Raw genomic sequence first — 20,413 nt, 5'->3', positions numbered from 1 at the left:
TGCCGGACAAAATAGGACTAAGCATTTCCCCTGCAGCATTCAGTTGCAGAGAAATATCTCTCAGGATGGCACTGGTCCATTAATCAATATTGTTTGGATAGCTACCAAAATCTGTCTAGCTCCTTACATTGGTTTATGAGGGTATCAGGGGAGTTTTTGTCAGATTCCTTTCTGCCTGTAGCGTCCCCTTCTTTCTTCTCTACCAGTCTAGTAAACCCATCAAAAAAGAAATTAGAACAGTGTGTCTGAGTTGATCAAAATGAGCCCATTTTGATACCTGATGCCCACTTCTTTATTGAAATATCCACAAGCTTTTTAATAGTAGGTTCATGAATTTTGGTCAGAATCAGGCACTACCATAGGTTTGTGTTAATCTCCTATGGCACTATCCTTTCTGGCAAGGCTCAGCACCCCGGGCAAAGATAATGTCTCAACGGCTTGAAACCCAGGCCAAGTTACACAACCTCCAAGGAGAATGGGTCGCTTACCAGCTCAATGTTTCTTTCAGGTAGTGATGCTGTTCAGTAGGCAGACATGACAATGTAGTGGTGTAACTGCAGGATATATTTCCTACACTGATTGCAACTGAGCCTGTGCTTTACTGTGTTTATTTTCCATATTTTGTGTGTTGGTCTACAGATAATGGTGGCTACAATGATTGTTCCTCAATTTCTGCTAGTATTTTCTCCTTAGGATGAATTGTACATTCCCTACTCTTGATTCAAGTCTTGTTCTCAGATTTATACTTTGACTGTCCACTTGTCCTCCCTCCCCTTCAAGTCAAGGTTGCCTTAAGCCCTACAGTTCATGAGAGCTGCAAAACATTTTTTCTCTCTTTAAGATGTACTTAATCATTTGCCAATAGGCCCATTATATTTCATTGCCTAAAAATCTTAAATGTACTCTTCAGTACTATCTGCACTGAAAGCACTTCACTTCCATGACTTTCTTTCTTTTCTTTCTTAAAATTTTCTTCTAGGAAAAAAAATGGAAAAACACAGTAATACCACCTGTATTCTCCCAAGTCCCTTATCTGGATATCAATATCTAAGTCCTAGTAGCTACATTCCAGATTTCTCATCAGTTACATTCCTTCCTACTTGTATTATTCAATATAAGTGGCAATCAATTAATTTGATAAGTTTTGACAACTTTTTCTTGAATATTAGAGCCATGCTTGAGGAAAGTGAGTGGAAAGATAGCAACTTTTTGAGTATATGCTATGTGTTAGTCACTGTGCTGGGAACTTTGCTTGTGTTATTTCATAACACCTGTTTACCAGGAATAAAACCTCAGATCCCAAAAAAACTCATTCTTGATGTGCAAAGAAATTAAAGTATTTTGAATCTTTGCAGATTCTTGGTGTAATACAAGTAGTGGAATGATGGATCATCATGCACAGAGATCTTAAAAATACTGTTTTTTTCCATTGTGGCCCCACCCGATGTACAGTGCAGGAATGGGAGAGAGAGAAAACAGTTATCCTGAAAGTCATAATACTAATTTTCTGTGTCCTTGTGTTTTACATCTCAAGTTGAACTGAAGTGTTTTATGACCTCTCTGGGCCATGTTCTCTGTGGAGTGCCTAAGCGAACTGAGATATTGTTAGGCTATCTTTAATTTTAGACAATGAGGAAACATTGAAGTAGTCTCAGGTTTGGGGGCCCATTGATGGATACATGGGAAGCTACGGAAGCAAAGAGAACCTCCTCTGTTCCAGGAGGAAGTACACAGCGGCTCCTGGTTCTGCCCTCTACTACGGCTCCTCACTGTAGGATTCTGCTGTTCATGTGACTCTGTCTTTTGTTCTCCTGATTCTTCCTTGAGACCCTAACTTTCCATTTCCTCCCCTGCGTCGACCACCTTTTCTGTGTCTCACATTTAAACTTCCCTGAGAGAGGATCCGAGTTACTGCCCACTCCCGTCTCCAGTCCACACATCCTCTTTTTATTTTTAATTCAGTTTTATAATTTTCTCTTTTACTCTGCATCCCCAATCCTATCAGCTTCCCTCATATTTAATTTATAACTTTCCAACCTGCTTTGAGTCTGTTTATATTAATGTATATGTGTTCCTGTTGTATACATATGAATGAATGTATATGATTATTTAAATTGTGTTTTAATTTACATTTAAAATATATATCTATCTTGTTTTTTTGTGAAAAACAATGATAGCTAACATTTCTTGAGCATTTATAATATGCTATACCTTTCTGTAAGTGCTCTCTTTATTAACTAACTTATCCTTATATCAATAGTATCAGTTAGATATAATTATTATTCCCATGTTATAGATTAGGAAATGAAGGAACAGAGAGGTTAAAGAACTTGTACAATATTGCCATACTAGGAATGTCAGAGCCTGTTTTGATTAGGAGACAGGCTCTGGAACTGAATTTCATGAATGAAAAAACAGGTTCTGACATTCCTATTTGAACAATCTTGTGCAAGAACAGTAACAGAACATATAGAAATATGACTAGGTGCGGTGGCTCACACCTGTAATCCTAGCACTCTGGGAGACTGAAGCAGTAGGATTGCCTGAGGCCAGGAGTCCGAGATCAGCCCAAGCAAGAGCAAGATTCATTTCTACAAAAAATAGAAAAATTAGCAGATCGTGGTTTGCATGTACCTGTAGTCCCAGCTACTTGGGAGGCTGAGGCAGGACAATTACTTGAGACCAGGAGTTTGAGGTTGCAGTGAGCTATGATGACACCACTGCACTCTAGCCCAAGCAACAGAGCCCAAGTTTGGCTCAAAAAAAAAAAAAAAAGAAAGAAAGAAGTACACACAAATGCTATTAATAATGGTTGGTAGCCTTTGAATTGTGATCCTCCAATTCTTTTCTCTTTTTACTTTCCACTTTCTATTAATATATCACTACATTTAGAATTGTACCCTTGACATACTCTCAGATTTTGAGTTTTACATGTGAAATCAAAGTCAGAGCCAAATTTCTACCACTGTGGCCTGTATATTGTGTCTTTTAATTTTGCATACATCTAGGTATGGATGGGTTTCACCTGATTGTTTCCAACAGCAGCAAAACAAAAATTCATACCCTAAAATACAATAGTTGGTGCTATAGTATCTCAATTTTCTTGAATAAGACTCAGAGATTTTATCTTATTGTTTCTTTTTCTGAGTCATCTTTTGGTATATTAAAAACATGAATGCAAAATACATTCTAACCCCAGATGGAATAATTTAGCACTTTCCTGGACCAGAGCTATACTTCTAATATACACCGCTATAGCCTCAGCTTCCTAAACTCTGATTTGACAGACAGCTTAAAATAATCTTGTCAAATGAAAACCTTTATTAATCACTTTGTCCTGACCCCCATTCAGGATTGGGGAATCTGATTTCAAGATTGCTGTTTTTTAAGCACCAAAGGAACAAGAAATGCTTCATCTTTCTCTGCTGCAATCTTTTAATAAAAAAATTTGCTCTATAAAATTTGAAGTCAGTCAGAAGGCCATGCCTAAGGACCTAGAAGGCCACATGTGGGCTGCAGATTCCCCACCCCTGACTGCTGCTCAAAGTTCATCTCTAAGGGCAAGATGACGGTGAAGAGATCCCTATATAGCCAAGATGATTATGAAGAGCAGGAGGAAAAACAGAAGAAGCTGTCTTCAACACTCCCTGAACTGGATCTTCACTTGGGGAAATCAGTGCCATGTGTTGAACATTGTGAAATTACATAATTTCATGCACCATAAAGGGACATGGAAGCAACAGATTATGGAAGTCCTCGTGAGTCATTTCAAAGACCTTGGATTTTAGTATAGGAACAGGAGAGGGAACACAGGAAGAGGAACCTAATGGGCCAGGGTTGCAGGGATGATAACGATTTCAATGTAAGTGTGTTTCTTTAAGGTTTTATGACCTCATCCCCATCCATAGTGGCCTTCAGGCTCTGTATGTTCATTTGTTTAGGTAGTTCTGCCTTAATTTTCATGAGACTATTGATTTCCATATACCAAGTGTTAATTGCTACCTGCTCTATTTGTTTGATGAACAAATAGACAAAAATTCACATGAGCATCTACTCTTCCCTGCATGCCACAGAGGTTTTGACCTCGAGGAGAAAACATCATCCTTGGGAAGACTCAAGATGTTGGATCTTTTATTGTGTGGAATTTCTCAGGATGAAACTGTCTCCCTACCTCCCACTTCCATCTCATACACTGAAGATGATGTTGTGCTTTCTTTGTTGGAGAACAGTAATAGTAGCATCAATGGCTAATCTCTTGCTCCAGACCTTCTGATCCATAGAGCAATTCTTTGAAGTAGGTGTAATAATTACCTACATTTTACAGATGAACAAATTGAAGCATGGAGAGGCATAAGTAATAACCACAAATAATATGTATCCTGGTTGATTTTGAACTTAGGTCTTTCTAATTTCTAAGCCCATACTGTTATTATTCACCCTAGCACTAAGCTTCTCTAAAAGGAACAGCTCATTATTACTTATCGAAAGCTCACTGCATGGTCAATACTCTTTAGTGCTCTCATTTGATCTGTATAATAATCTTATGCAGTGGGTACTATTATCCCCATTTTATAGATCAGATATTGCAAGTGTTTTCTATAAAGGTCTGAATAGTATATATTTTTAACTTTGTGAGCCATACTGTCTCTGTCACAACTAGTCATCTCTGCTGTTGGAATATGAAAGCAGCAGCCATACACAATGCTTAAAGAAATAGATGTGGCTCGGTCTCAATAAAATGGTATTTACAAAAACAGAAAGAGGCAGAATTTGACCTTCAGACCATAGTTTGTCAATCCTTGCTGTAGGTGATAAAATTGAAGCTTACGGAATTTAGGCAGCTCATGCTGAAGTGGGCTTTAGGGCTAGGTCGGTCAGCCCACAATGTCAAAGGCTGGACTGTCATCCATGTGTTGCATTGTCTTTTTTATTATAATCTTCCTTCTTCCCTCTAGTAGGTTGAATTATGTCCTTTCAAAAGATATGTGGAAGTCCTAACCTCCAGTACCTGTGCATATGTACTTACTTGCAAATAATCTTCAAAAGTGCAAGTTAAGGAACTTGAGATGAAATCATAGTAGGTTTAGGAGGGGCTCTAAATCCAGTGATGGTGCCCTTATTAGAGAAGAGAGGGAGACATGAGACACAGAGACACAAAGGGAAGCCACCATGTGGAGATGAAGGCAGAAATTGGAGGCATGCTGCCACAAGCCAAGGAACACCGGGGGCCACCAGAAATTGGAAAAGGCAAGAAAGCATTGCCTCCTATAAACTTTAGAGGGAGCACATCCCTGCCAACACCTTCATTTCAGACTTCTGGAATGTACTGAAATGAATTCACAGTGCATTATGAGAGAACTATGAGAGAATAAATTTTCCTTGTTTAAGCTACCAAATTTCTGCTAATTTGTTATGACAGCCCTAGGAAACGAATAAACTCTCTTTTCCTGTTGCTTTTTGTTTTTTTTTCAGAGGGATATTTTGGTTGCTCTTGATACTTTTTTCTGGTTTAAAAGGCTTTCTGTCTGTGTGAATTAGGATTAACCATGGTGCCTTGACATTTCTATTAGTGTAACTAGGAGACTGCTGGCTACCTAAGTTTTCTTAGAGAATAAAATTAAATAAATTTTAAGTAAAATTAAGTGTCTCAACTTCTTTTATTCGTTTATCAGGCTATCATTAAATATCATTAAATAAAATCATAAGATATCTGTTTGTCATTTGAAGACAAGAGAAGCCTAAATGTAAATCTCTGGATTAGATAATGCACAATCCATCAGGAAACAAAGTTCTTGGTAATAGAACAAATTCACCGTTACCAGCATGCTGTGTAAATCAAAACTGGGAGTCATGTTTAATTTTACACCTTGGCGATAGTTCAGAGGTTTTTACAGTAACTTGCAAGGAGTTAATGTGCTGTGAATTCATTCTAGTACATTGATTTCTGTATTATCTCAGTGAGAGGTGCAGTTCTGTGGCAAAAGCAAACTTTCAGAGGTAAATTTTCTTCATCATGTAATCCATATTCTGATTATATTTCATTGTTTATGAATTTAAGTCATTGTCTGCTGACCCAACAGTCTATCACAGGGAAAAAAATGGAGTTTCAAGTTTGAAGTCTGCTGTGTGCACAATTTTTCACATTAGGAACCTTGTTGTGTGCCATGGATGTCTTTGGAGGAGCTTGGCTCTGAATAAAGAATGCTTCCATGCACCTCATTCTAGATGTTCTAGATACTCATGATATCTCCAGTTGCCACTTTTAGGAATTGTGTTTAAATGCTGGTGCACTAACATGTAGGATACTGATGACAGTAGAAGTCATTCCACCTAGTGAAGCTTAAACTTCTGGAACTTTTTACTTGCATGATCCTCTTCCAAATGATTGCATCTAAATATGCATTAGTATTTTTGTATTTTTTTTAAAGAATGACTCCTTCATTACATAATTTCAGAGCCCACACTAATAGCTCCATCATCGGCTGGTAGCACAGAGGGTGGCCCCTCCTGAAGGCTTCAGACTAGATAGATGTTTCCAGCTCAACTCTTCATAGGTCCCTTCATATTATGAGTAGGGTGAGCCTGACAGTTGGGGTTCTCTGTATCTTCCACCTTCCCCTCCAATAACAGCAGCCCTGATTTTATCTGTGTTTATATTGGACTTATGAGTAGGTTTGTGCTTTGTTTTGGTTGGGGAAAAAATCTTTACTCTAGGGAATGTAGAAGCCTGTGAGGGCACATTTCATCTGAAGAAGCCAATTATTTGATTCCAACCAATTATTGCTCTGCTAGAATGAGAACTCAGGTGTTCCCAGATCATCCACGTTTTCAGAAAGAGAAATCATAAATCTTTATTTTCATCTAAAATCTTCCAATTTTGAACTGTTGGCCTCAAACTAAATATATAAATAAATAAGCGACTAAATAAGCAGATAGACAATAAACAAACCCACTGTGCTAGTCCAATATATGGCGGGATTCAGGTCAGAGTTCCCCTAGGGACCAGGAGGGGATGAAGCAAAAAGAACAGAAACACTTTTCTTTCAAGCTGTTAATATATATTTCTGAATCCCATGGGATACATAGAGGCGTCTGTGTACTCATAAACTGACTATTGCTGATTCTTAGGATTAACTATATTAGGCCTGTCTTCACAGTTGGAAATGAAACTGCTATTTAAAGAGCAGATTCATTGGTTATTTTGAAGATAGTCATTTCCATTTAGATAGTATATTAGTCATGTATACATGTCACAGCTAGTTAATTATAAATAATATTCTATCATGTTTCACTATATTGTTTTCTAACAACATGTGTATCTATTTTTTGTTACATTTAGAGGTCTTTTAGCCTAAGGCCGCTCTAGGCATTTGTCACTTAACTTCTCAGTTTTCCAAATATCTCTTACCCAGTACTCTCATGCTCTCTCTTCAGTCCAACAGCACACCCAAATTAATATCAGAATTCTGAATCAGTTTTCTGAGCCCCTCCAGCATGACCTCCCAGTCTGGCCCCAAACTGTTGTAGCCAAATTTAAACTTCTCTCCAAAGTCAAATTCTGGTATGGAAGATTTCTCTGTTGACTTGTACACATTTTGGATTCATTTTCATCTTCTTAATTTAATTTGTGATTTCTTCCCTGCCTAGATTGACTTCTGCATGCTTGTCCACTTATCAAAATTCTGCCATGCTATAAAGGTTATTTATGTTAAGGTGGGCCATGATATACATAGAGCTGTGCTTTAGGGATAGTAATATGGCAGCTGATCAGACAGAGAATGGATCAAAAGGAAGAAATTGAGACCTGGAGTCCAGTTATGGGGCCATTATAACAGTCCAAGTGAGAGATATTGCGTGTCTGGCCTTGGCTGGCAGCAGCAAACTTGGAAAGACAGAGAAGGAATCAAACGATTTACTGACCCAAAACAGAATCTCTCATTCTGTCAATTTTATCCTAGCCTTTAATTTACATAGAAATGATCTGGAATCAGAAATGACACCCAGATTTGAAAATTATGACCCTATAATTTTTCTGCTAAAACATCTTTACTGAATTATGTTCTCTATTAATCACTGGTCACAAAAACATGATAAAGAAAAGAACATTTTCCCTTTGCTGTATGGCTTTTAGTAGTGGTAAAATATTAGTATGTCATTTATACTGGATGTTACTTTTTCCCCCCCTAAATTCTACTATTAATACTTATATTTTTTGACCCTTATGACATTATAGGGAGTTACAAAGGAGAAGTATTGTTGAATTTTTATTTTCACACAAGGAAATTGAACTATTGAAATGTAATATTTTATGCCACATCACAAAAGGTTAGGCTTTAATTTATAATCCCTATTGCAAGTCCTTTTTAAAATAATATATTATAAATTTTCCTGAAACCCATACATAGGGCTTAACTTTTGCAAAGTCACATTCTCATGTAATAATGCTGGTATTCAGACCATACTAACAGCTGATGTAGCTTAATCTTATTTTCTCAGGACATTTGGTAGAGATTCTCACAATATTCTAAATATTTGTTCCATAGTCCTCTTTATTTCATCTCTGGAAATACTCTTGGCTGTGCCAAGGTTGATCCATCAGGATGGGATAGGTGATGTCATAGGAACAAATGAAACAGACAACTTCAAGGTCTCAGTAGTTGAAAGCCACAGGGGTCCCTCACTACCATGTTCGTCTTGGGGTGGTTGAGGCTCTGCTCCAAGTCATCTTCAGTCCAGGACCCTGGCTGATTGAGCAGCCACTGTCTGAAACATTGTTGGACCCTGTGGCACAGGGCAAGAAAGCGTATGGCAAATCATGATCCAGCTCTTAAAGCTTCCACCAAGAAGTGACATGTTTCACTTCTCCATGCATTTCATTGGCTAACTCAAGATATAAAATCACACCAAACTTCAAGGGGTGTAAAGTGAAATCATACCATGTGCCCAGGAACAGAACCTGAAATATGTGGGGAATAGCCTGATGAATGAAAGATGTGCTCGAAAATCAGCTTTAAGAAATTTTAAAGGGAATGCAAAGTGGAAAGACTATGATGTAGTTTAAGGTGAAATTCTCATAAAGCAAGATGTATTGAGAGGATTTCATATAGGCCCTGGAAACTGCAATTCTAAGACCTACTCAGTAATATTGGCTTATCAACAATCTGTTTGTCTTTATAGGGTTGCAAATGCCAAGTTTATTGTGTGATTAAAGCAATCAGTCACTTTAATTTTAACAGCACTTATTTGTAGTAATGAGAGAAATCACTTGTGTATGTACAGTCCTAATTGAATAGTTCAGATTGTTGTGTGTCTTGTGTTCCATTTGCCCCTAATATCCTCATTATCTTTGAAGGAAAAAAAATCTATTTTCTCTGCTTGAAGGAAACTGGCACAAGGGAGTTAATACTGAAACTCTGTCTATATGAACAACTGGAGATACCATTTTCATTAAATAGCCTGGATTATTCAATTTAAAAGATCAGTTCTTTATATGATTTGGTTGTTTGATTAAATTAACATTGATATGTTTAGTTATAATAAGTGAACCAGGTCCAGCAAATAGTCAACAATCTGTGTCCACCACAGTAAATATACTTCACAAGAATTTCTTAGAAAATTAAAGCCAGAATCCATTCATGTTATCTCAGATTGTCATAGAATCTGCATGTATTATTTGTGTCATATAACTTACGTAGCTGTTTATATACCAGATTTTCCCCCCACATTTATAAGACTGATCATTTCTAAAATATGAATTACCTCAAAGGCAGGGTTGATTCTCTAACTTGTTACTCCTGCACTAAAGAGAATATTCTGGGACCATAATAAATTTTTTCTACTTGATAGTGAGCTGGTTATCTCAGTCAAGTCTGTGTTTGAGATCCCTTTCTACTTTGGACTATAAAATGAAGCTTTTAGCTTAGATGACCTTGAATAACTCATCTACATCTAAAATAAAATATATCAGTGATTTACATTTTTAATTAAGGAAACTGGTTGACACTTAAATGATTTTTCTGGGGGGATGTATTAAAATTTAATAAATAATTTTGGTACCAAAAAAATGAGTTTTAAGGAACCAAGAAAACTTATTTGTCAATAAATTGTTTGGACTTTGTGTAACTTCTAAATCAGCTACATTTCAGATATCTTATTATATTGTGGGTCCAAATGAAATACTTTGTTATTTGTAATATTAATACATTGACATCATTTTATAATGTTTAACATTATTTTCTGTGTCGATGAGTATTTATATAATGCAGTAAAATATTTTCTACAAATAAAGAGTATTTTCAAAAACCTTCTTTTAATTCAAAATTTAAAAAAAGAGAGGTAACAATAATTTAGGCACTTTTCAATGATCCGTTCTAAGGCCCCACACAGACCTAAACAGGGTTGGGAACATCTTTAGGAGCATGTAACTGCTTCATGAACAGCATTCCCAAGTCAAAATATAGATTCACCAAGGCAAGCTGACAACCGTATTGTGTTTGATCTACATTTTCACATGCTAATGGGCTGAGATTTTTAAATAAATGTTTAACACTGTCCGGTATTCCCTTGATAGCAATAGTAAAGTATGGATCTAACTTCTCAAATTATCTTTCTTAGACCAATGTCAAAACATTTGTCCTAATTTTTCCCCCACATATCCCAAACCAATACCCTTTAAACCAGTCTAACTTCAGTCACCAGATACTTTTTAGCATGGTACATCTTTACTAGATAAATAGAAAAACAAGTAAATTCTAGTAATATGGTACATCTTTACTAGATAAATAGAAAAACAAGTAAATTCTAGTAAGATGTATAAATGAAAAATTATATATCCATATGCAAAAAAATGAAACTAGACCCCTATCTTACACCATATACAAAAATCACATCAAAATGGCTTAAAGATTTAATAGAAGATCAGAAACTACTAGAAGGAAAACATTGGGGAAAGGCTTCAGGACATTGGTCTGGGCAAATATTTCTTGAGTAAGACCTCAAAAGCACAGGAAACCAAAGTAAAATTTGGCAAATGGGATCACATCAAGCTAAAAAGCTTCTGCACGGCAATGGAAACAACAAAGTCAAGAGAAAATCTGCAAAATGGCAAAAACATTTGTAAGCTATTCATTCAACAATGGATTAATAACCAGAATATATAAGAAACTCAAACAACTCAATAGCAAAAAACCAAATAATTGGGTTAAAAAATGAGCAAAATACTTGAACAGACATGTCTCAAAAGATGTACAAGTGGCCAACATGTAAATGAAAAAATACCCAATGTCACTAATCATTAGGGAAATACAAATCAAAACTGCAATGAAATATCATCTAATTTTACTTAAAATGACTATTATCAAAAATCCAGAAGATAATAACTGCTAGCAAGGATGCAGAGAAAGGAGAAGGCACATAATGCTGTTGGTGGGAATATAAATTAGTACAGTCACTATGGAAAACAGTTTGAAAGTCTCTCAAAAAACTAAAAATAGAACTACCATATGACCCAGCAATTCCACTGCTGGGTATACATCCAAAAGAAAGGAAATAAATATATAGAAGAGATATCTGCACTCCCATGTTTATTGCAGCACTATTCACAATAGTTAAGATATGGAATCAACCTAAGTGTCCATCAGTGGATGAATGGATAAAGAAAATGCAGTATTTTTGCACAATGGAATATTATTTGGCCATAAAAAAGAATGAAATCTTATCATTTGCAGCAACATGGATAGAACTGGAGGTCATTATGTTAAGTGAAACAAGCGAGGCACAGAAAGACAAATATCACATTTTCTCACTCATATGTGGGAGCTGAAAAATTGATCTCATGAAGGTAATGAAAACAATGGTGGTTACCAGAAGCTGGGGAGGGTCATGGGGAAGGGGTAAAGAAGACAGACTGGTTAATGATTACACACAAGATCTAGTGTTCGATAGCACAGTAAAGAGACTATAGTTAACAATAATTTATTATATATTTCAAAATAGCTAGAAGAGAAGATATGGAATGTTCCCAACACAAAGAAATGATAAATGTTTGAGATGATATATATCCCAATTAGCCAGATTTGATCATTACACATCGTATGCTTATATGAAAATATCACATGTACCTCATAAATATATGCAACTATTATGTGACCAAAAAATTCAAAATTAAAAAGTAAAAAATTAAAAAGATGTTTAAATATTGATAAATAAAGACATGGTATTATTTTACCTCACAAGATTCTCCCAGATCTTAGCTTGTTCAGCATTTTTTATAATTTTTTTTCTATGTTATTTTTAGTACTATGTTTTCACTATTTGGGCACAGTGTCAGTAAATAGAACATGGACTGTCCAGTAAGATGTATGCTGTTACTTTATATAATTGGAAAACATAAGTAAATTAATCTAGGTTATTTTCTCAGGCTCACTATCATCCGTGTTTTCTTCTTTCACATTCTCCAAAACTAGATCTTATTAGGAGAAAAATGTGTTTATATTTGAATAACGGAGGGAAAAAATGCTCGCAAGGTAATATTCTGGTAAGAGGTTTCATTAATGAGACCACCTTATTCAGAAAACTGTGTTTATACCTACATCCATTCCACCAGCCCAAAGATTTGAGTATTGGGGGATTAGTGATACAGATTGAAAAGTGATTTCATTCCAGGTTTCTGGGATTCAGTTCTCTTTGGCAAATCATTAAATAAATATCTCTGGTTATAAAATGGATGGAGATAGAGTTAATTCTATTTGGTCCATCTTTATCCATAATAGAATTTTTTGAGCACCTACTATGTGTAATGTGTATAGTTTACAAAATTATTAATACAATGTTGGGTGTATGCCCTGCTGATAATTTTGTAATGACTACTTTCCACCTAATTTCATGTGCCTGAAGATAAGTAAAATAGAACACTAAACCATCCCTAGGCCAAATAATATAATGGCCAAAGCAATGTATTCTGCATATAAATTGTAGTATAAAATACTTTTTGGTAGAAAAGCTCCTTCCTTTATAGCAATTAGGTTTAGGTTTATAAATGTTGCCAGTGAAATGTTACCTATGTGGGATCAGCCATTCTGTGATACATTTTATGGAAATGAGTTTTTAAAACATTAGAGAGACTTCTATAGTCAAAAATTGGAATTCTCGTATGGCAGGTTAACTTTGTCAATAGTCATATTTGATCATAATCTATTTCCAAAAACTGTAAGATTAAGTATGTAGATAAAACTAATCCTTTCAAATATGAGACAGGTATAAGAATATGCAAGTATTAATATTTCTCACTGTGGACTTTCCTTTGGGGTATACTCTAGCATGAAAATAATTTTCCTGAAAAATAAATGTCACTGTTGTTTAGTCCTGTTGAATTTCAAAATTATTTTGTACTCATTGAGTTTATGATCTTGACTTTTGTGGAGATCCTCTGGGTTTCCTTCCTATCATGGGAAAAAGAAAAACAAAGTATTTCTAGAGGCTTACTAATTAATTAAAATCCTTCAATATGCAAGTAAAGATGAGAATGATTTAAGATCTCATTCAATTAAGAGGGCATCTACTTCAAAATCTGCTTTAAAATAGGGTCTATATAGGCACTCAAATATTTAAAGTTTATTTATATGAAATCTCCTGGAATTTCATATTTACTAATGTGAAGCATACCTGCTATGAGTTGAAGTCCACCTAATTTCTAGCCCTACTCTTTTCATTTGGTAGCTAATGAAAACATTTTGTGACTCAGTTTATTAAGTAAGTAAATAATGCAAAATTAAGTAATGCTGTGGCTTCTCTTTAATCCTTTATTTAGCTTTTACCAATACTGAATTGGTGATCAAAGCTCCTTAGAAATGACTGTAGAACTAAAATTATGCTAAATAACAGAGAATTAGTCTTTTAACAATCTCAATTGGAGCAATTTTTTTTTTCAATTCCAAAAGAATCTTTCCTGATGACTCTTAGAGTTGGTGTATTCTCTCTTGTCAATGAGTACTATTTGAGAAATTTAAAATCATTCTAATATAATCCAAGAGAAATATAAATATAAAATGGGGAGAGAGGAGACACACAGAGAAAGAGCTGAAGACATGGAGAGATACCAGGTGGAGGTGAATAATGTGCCTTGTATAGGAAAATCGTTGCCTTTTTCATTTTAATATGGAGAGAGAAGAAAAATGATGGGAATGAATATAGACATATACATAGGAAATCGAAGGAATTCTCATCCATTTCTTTCTGTTTCTCTGGGAAGGAAAAGGTGAGGTCTTAGTAATTTGAAAATATTAATAGATGGAAAAGGTTTAAAAGAGCTTTTATACCGAATGAGATTGAGAAAGCAAACTCAGAAGAATGCCCAGGCGATGTGAGAAATTGGTTAAAGATAGACTTACACATTAAAGGGCCACCAGTGTGATATTAGCATGTTCTTCATCTCTGCTTGGTAGTGTTGCTTTAAACACAGAGAGGGAAGACAGTCAAACTGATCTCTGTCTGAAATTTTGCCAGCCTGGCATGGCAGAAGATCACTGGGACGAAGTGGTCAACTACACTGGCAAGAGAGTGGTTGAGTAATGAACTAGGGAGGCTAAGCTCATTAGGAAAATAACTCAGTTTTCATGAGCAAAGACAAAATTATTATTGGAGAAGGTGGAGCAGTATGTAGAGATAAAATTCAGGATAGAAGAGAGTGAAGGGAAGGAGGGAAAACAAGGTAGGGAGGTGGTATTCAGCCTTGACTGTACATTGGAATCACCTAGGGATGTTTAAAAACCTCCCATGCCTGGGTCCCATACTTTGATATTCAGGTGGAATTGGTATGTGGTACATCCAGACAATGGAGTCATATTTTACAGACAAGGTCAAAAACCATTGTTTAGATCCTTTCATAAAGAATCTTATCTTTTTGCAAAGTGTATTGGCATTGTATACTAAAGCCAATGGAGAATCAGCAGAGGTTTTAAAAAGAGGAGTGATATAAATTATTACATATTTTAGAATATCTTCTTTTCTTAGAGTAATTCACAGGTACCAAAAAGGAACAATTAGGAAAAAGAGAGACTAGTGGAGAGAATATTGCATTATTCTGGCCAGAGATAGTGAGATCTTGAACTAGGGACTGACAAAAAAGCTGTAGATTAGAGGACATACTTTTGGTGTGTCAATATAAGAATTTATGACATATACTAATGTATGTGTAGAATGACTGAGGAGGTTACATAATAAGTTGAGATTTTGATTTTGGATAATTTCTTGGTTTTTAGTTGCTGGACAACAAATGGCCACAGACTTTGCAGCTCAACACAACCATTATTCTCACAATTTCCATGGGTCAGGAGTGTAGCCATGGCTTCTCTAGGCTCTCTGCTTAAGGATCTCTTCAAGCTACAATCAAGGCATGGGCCAAGTTGAGGTCTCAGCAGAGCTTTGACTGGGGAAAGTGCCTCTCCTGTGCTTCCTCAGGGTTTTGGCAGAATTCATCTCCATGCAGCCATAGCCTGAAGTTGCTGTTCTATGCTGGCTGGCTGCCAGGGACTGCCCCCAGGTCCTGGAAGCCACTGATAATCCCTGCCATGTGGCCACTCCATTGACATTTCATAGCCTGGCTACATACTTCTTCAAGGCCAGCAGCAAAAACTCACTCTCTCTAGGAAAATGATCCAGTCTCTCTTTTAAGAGTTTTCACCTGATAAAGTGAAACTCATTCAAGATAATCTCCTTTTGATTAAGTCAAACTGATCAACTGATTTGGCATGGTAATTATATCTGTAAATTCTGTCACCTTTGCCACATACCATAACCTAATAATGGCAGTGGCATCCCATTACATTCACAGTTTCTGACTAAAATCAAACAGGAGAGATTATACAGGCACTTACAACAAGGTACAGGAAATAGATGGTTTTGCAGTTAATTGAGATGAGGAATACAAGAGAATTAGAATGTTTTAGGAGATTGATCGTCTCAGTTTTAGACACGCTGAATCTGGAGTAATTGGGCATCCACTTAGAGTGGTTCAGTAGGTGGTGTAAAATTCACTAGAGACATCAGCATTGAAGGTACATGTTCGATAGTCATTGGTAGAGGTGATTGTTAAAACAATGATGTTATCTAGGAAAGACTGTAGCAAGAAGTGGGCTGAGGATATGAACAAGACCAAGTAAAGCTAGAACTTCTGGAGCTATACTTCAACCCGTATCTCTTGATTCCAGTGCACTATCCCATTACACAACTTTTGACTATACTTCTATTTTATTCTTTCAATAATATTCTGCTCTTCCTAATTTGTGGTCCACTCTATGTCCTCCTCCCACCCCCAAGTTACACTACCTGGAAGTCCGAATCAACATCGTTCTTAGTGAAAGCCTTGCAGACCATAGACCCATAAGAAAGATTAACTCTATTTTCCCTGTTTCAGACAGTGAATTGTAGAATGAGGAGCACAAAGCCTAGTGAAGGGAGATGGTACCTTCTTTAGCCACAACTGTTTCATTTCTTCTTATCAGAAACTAGAACTAACTGTGTACTCTTTCCGGATGCTTCCAACCCAGAATTGCCTATGAAGTAAATGAAATGGCACAAATTTGATGCAGATTTCATCATATTTATCCATCTCTTAAAATTTTGGTCTGTTTATCTGAATAGAAAATTATTGAAGCCACTGTAGCAATATTGTGGAGAAATCTGAGCTGTGATAATGGAATTAGGAAGGGAATTTGATCAGTACTCTTTGACCGGACTTTCCTCCCTTCTCTTAAATCTTTTTCTTTCAGGTTATATTCAAGAAGAATGTGTCATCCCCTGTCCATTTGATTGCAAGTTAAGTGATTGGTCTAGCTGGGGCTCTTGCAGTTCATCTTGTGGGATTGGAGTGAAAATTCGATCCAAATGGCTAAAAGAGAAGCCTTACAATGGAGGTCGACCGTGTCCCAAGCTGGATCTCAAGAATCAGGTAAAGTGCGTGCAGCAACAATAAAGAGCTAAAAAAACTGCCCCCATTATTATTTATTACTATTACAAAATTATTATTTTATTATTATAAAAAATCTCGGGTTTAAGAGGACAAAAATTAAGATAATAGAATTAGTAATAGAAGCTTCACCCTCTCCTGGGTAATGCTAAGATCAACTTGGTATTTTTAGCAATAATAACATTTACAAAATCAAATCCAATTGATTTTTAAATGATCTTGAAGTATCATTTGATATTATAAAGGTTATATATGTATATTTTTTTGAAATATAAATATAAATACTAATGCTGGGAGAATATCAATTACTTAATGGCCATATACTTATTGGGATTGAAGTGAAAATTCAATCCAAAAGGCTGGAAGAAAAACCTTACAATGGAGGTTCGTTCACCTGTCCCAAACTGGATCTCCAGAATCAAGTAAAGTGTGTGAAGCAACAATAAGAAGCTAAAAACCTGTCCCCATTGTTATTTCAGAGCTGGTGTTCTATTTTCCCTCTTTATCTAAATATTTTTCATTTTCAATCTTGCCAATCCTTCCACAACTCTTTAAGTCTTTTTTGAACTGTTTTTCTGTTTCCTCAAAAGTCATAGCTATTTTCATAAATGAAACCCTAATAGATATCTTTCCATATTGATGTCTGATAAAATTACCATCCTAAATAATCAAAGTTGATTAGAGTATTCCAGTTGGCTATACCCATGTAACAGAGCCTAAGATTTAGTTTAGAATTATAATAGAGAACTCAAATTTCTCCTATGATTGCATACTTATTATTACATTAGGACTGATACTTCACTTTGTAAAAATTCAATTGAATAGATGAAGCACAGATGATGATAGTTAAAAGTTCTTCATTCTTAGAGAGGTGAAGTGTTTCTCGTATGAGTACGTAGAGCCTTTGTCATTGGTAAACTCTTAACAGAAGAGCTACAAAGGCTTCTATTACCAATTCTATTATATTAACCTCTGTGGTCTGAGCCCCATTTTTATCAGATTCAATACAGCTTCTTTAATGTAAGGAAATCTCATATATCTGCTCTTAATTAATTTTAATAATATGTCTAATACTGCTTAGACTTAAAGATCATGTGTTAATTTAAAACTAATATCTCTAGCTATTTTTCCTAAGTTTTTGTAAAAGACATATAACTCACTGAAATAAAAAATTGTCATTCCAGCAAGATATATTTAAGTTCAAAGACAGGGAATAGTTATTATGCTAGTCTTGTTTTTTAAGCTTATATGATAAAATAATGACCATATTTTCTCCCCTCAAAGAAAATGTAAACCTTTTAGGGAAAACAAAACAGAGGACTGTAAAATCAACAAAAAGGTTGCAAGAAAACCCCACAAGTATAGAAGTTTGGTGGAGGGAAGAGTGAGATATGATTGTTGAAATCAGAGCAGAGATAGTCTGATGAGATAAACCTTATAAAGGAAAGAGCAATACAGGTTCATGGTCAGGAGGAAGACTGTTAAGTGAATGCTCTGTGTGAAGATTATTTGACCATCTCTAGGGGATTTTCCAGGCATCTAAAATGGAAGGGAACTACTAAGCATATATATTATAGTTATAAATAATGTATGACAATTCTTATTATATCTTCCTCAAAGCCTTCAGTGAAAGCTAAACATTTATAACACTAGTGTTAAATATGAATTTTAATATACTAGTTTTATGAACTAGGAAGTTATCAAGGGACTGGAAGGACTTCATCTGAGCACAGACTTTAAGACTATATTCTCAGCATTCTCAGCAAAGACAAATGTATAGAAAATTAAGATAATGGTACTTGGATGTCTGTTGTGACTTACAGGAAGCATGTTCTAAACACTTAAATGACATATAAAATTTACAACCTTGAGAAGTAATACAAGCTAAAAATTAAATCCAAGTTCAAGAATAATTTAGATAAATTCAATAACTGAAAATTAAGTGAAGGTAGGCCTGGCTGTAGTGAGTATTTCTAATTTTTGAGTTTAAGAAGGGAATTGTGGCCTTTCAAAGACATCTGTATTTTGTAATGCTCAGAAAGGAGTCCTGAGTTTTAATGATCAGGAATAGAATTTAGTATGCTGTTTATTCTGACATAATGAGGTTTCCAATATCTAGCATGTATGTGGCTAAATTAAACTTGAATCAAAAAATTTCACCTCAATCCATACTTTATATATATTTTAAAAATTTTATTTGTTATTGTAAATTGATAAATTGTAGTTGTATATATTTGGGGGTACAAAATGTTATGATTTATGAATACAATGTGGAATAATTAAATTAAGCTAATTAAATATCTATCACCTCAAATTTTCTGTGGTGAGAACATTTGAAATTTACTCTCTTACCAATTTTCAAATGTATAATATACTATTAACTATGTTTACCATGCTGTGTAATACATCTCAATTAAAAAAAATAGCCAGGAGCGGCAGTTCACACATATAATCCTGGCTACTTGGGAGGCTGAGGCAGGAGGATGGCTTGAGCTCCAGAGTTCTAGGCTGCAGTGAGCTATGATCTTGCCACTGCACTCTAGCCTAGCCGACAGAGCAAGACCCTGTCAAAAAATGAAAACTAAAACAAGAACAACAACAACCAAAAAAAAAAAAAAACAACTAGAAACTTATTCCTCCTGTGTAAACGAGGGTTTGCACCCTGTGACCACCACACCCCTCTTCTCTCCACTTCCCTGCTTCTGGTAGCCACCATTCTACACTGTTTCTATAACTTCAATAGTTTAGATTCCACATAAAGTAACAACATACAGTATTTTTATTTCTGTGCCTGACTCATTTCACTTAGCATGTTTTCCAATTCCATCTATGTCCCAAATGACAGCATTTCTCTCTTTTTAAAGGCTGAATAGTATCCCATTGTGTATGTACCACGTTATCTTTATGCCTTCGTCTGTTGATGGATGCAGGTTGATTATATAACTTGGCTACTGTGGAAGGTGTTGCAATGAACATGAGAGTGCCGATATTTCTTCAACATACTGATTTCAAATATGTTGGGTAAATACCCAGAAGTGGGATTGCTGGATCATAAGATAAATTCTATTTTTATTTTTCTAAAGAATCTCCATACAGTTTTCCATATGGCTGTACCAATTTACATTCCCACAAACAGTGTATAAGGGTTTTCTTTTCTCCACACATATGTTGTATCTTAACATAAGTGAGCAGGACAATAAGTAATAAGCCCTCCCTCTCCCTCATAAGTCTGTGTATGAATGGCAAGGGAAAATACCACTGTGAAGAATCCTAAATTTAAAAGAAATTCTCCTCAGAGAAATTCATTTTCTAAAACAAGCACACTGATATCTGTGCATATATTTGTGGAAAGATATCTGTGGTGAAATCATTATATACCTGCTCTTATATATAGTAGAATTCCATTTGTATTTGTATGCTATACTGTATCTAGAGCTTTTATGGAAGTTA

General features: G+C 35.5%; 1 protein-coding gene across 1 annotated transcript in view; it reads left to right on the top strand.

The window, feature by feature from the left end:
• The window catches only part of THSD7B (thrombospondin type 1 domain containing 7B), an 841,191-nt gene that overhangs the window by 619,279 nt on the left and 201,499 nt on the right, over positions 1-20,413 (top strand). The window contains exon 15 of the mRNA XM_069473127.1: positions 16,767-16,945. Within this exon, the coding sequence (XP_069329228.1) occupies positions 16,767-16,945 (179 nt within the window). The remainder of the gene's footprint in view (positions 1-16,766; positions 16,946-20,413) is intronic.

Source organism: Eulemur rufifrons, chromosome 1, assembly GCF_041146395.1.
Source record: "Eulemur rufifrons isolate Redbay chromosome 1, OSU_ERuf_1, whole genome shotgun sequence".
NCBI classification, from domain to species: Eukaryota; Metazoa; Chordata; class Mammalia; order Primates; family Lemuridae; genus Eulemur; species Eulemur rufifrons.
Note: the sequence above shows the minus strand (reverse complement) of the source record. Positions and strands in the feature narration are given on the sequence as shown.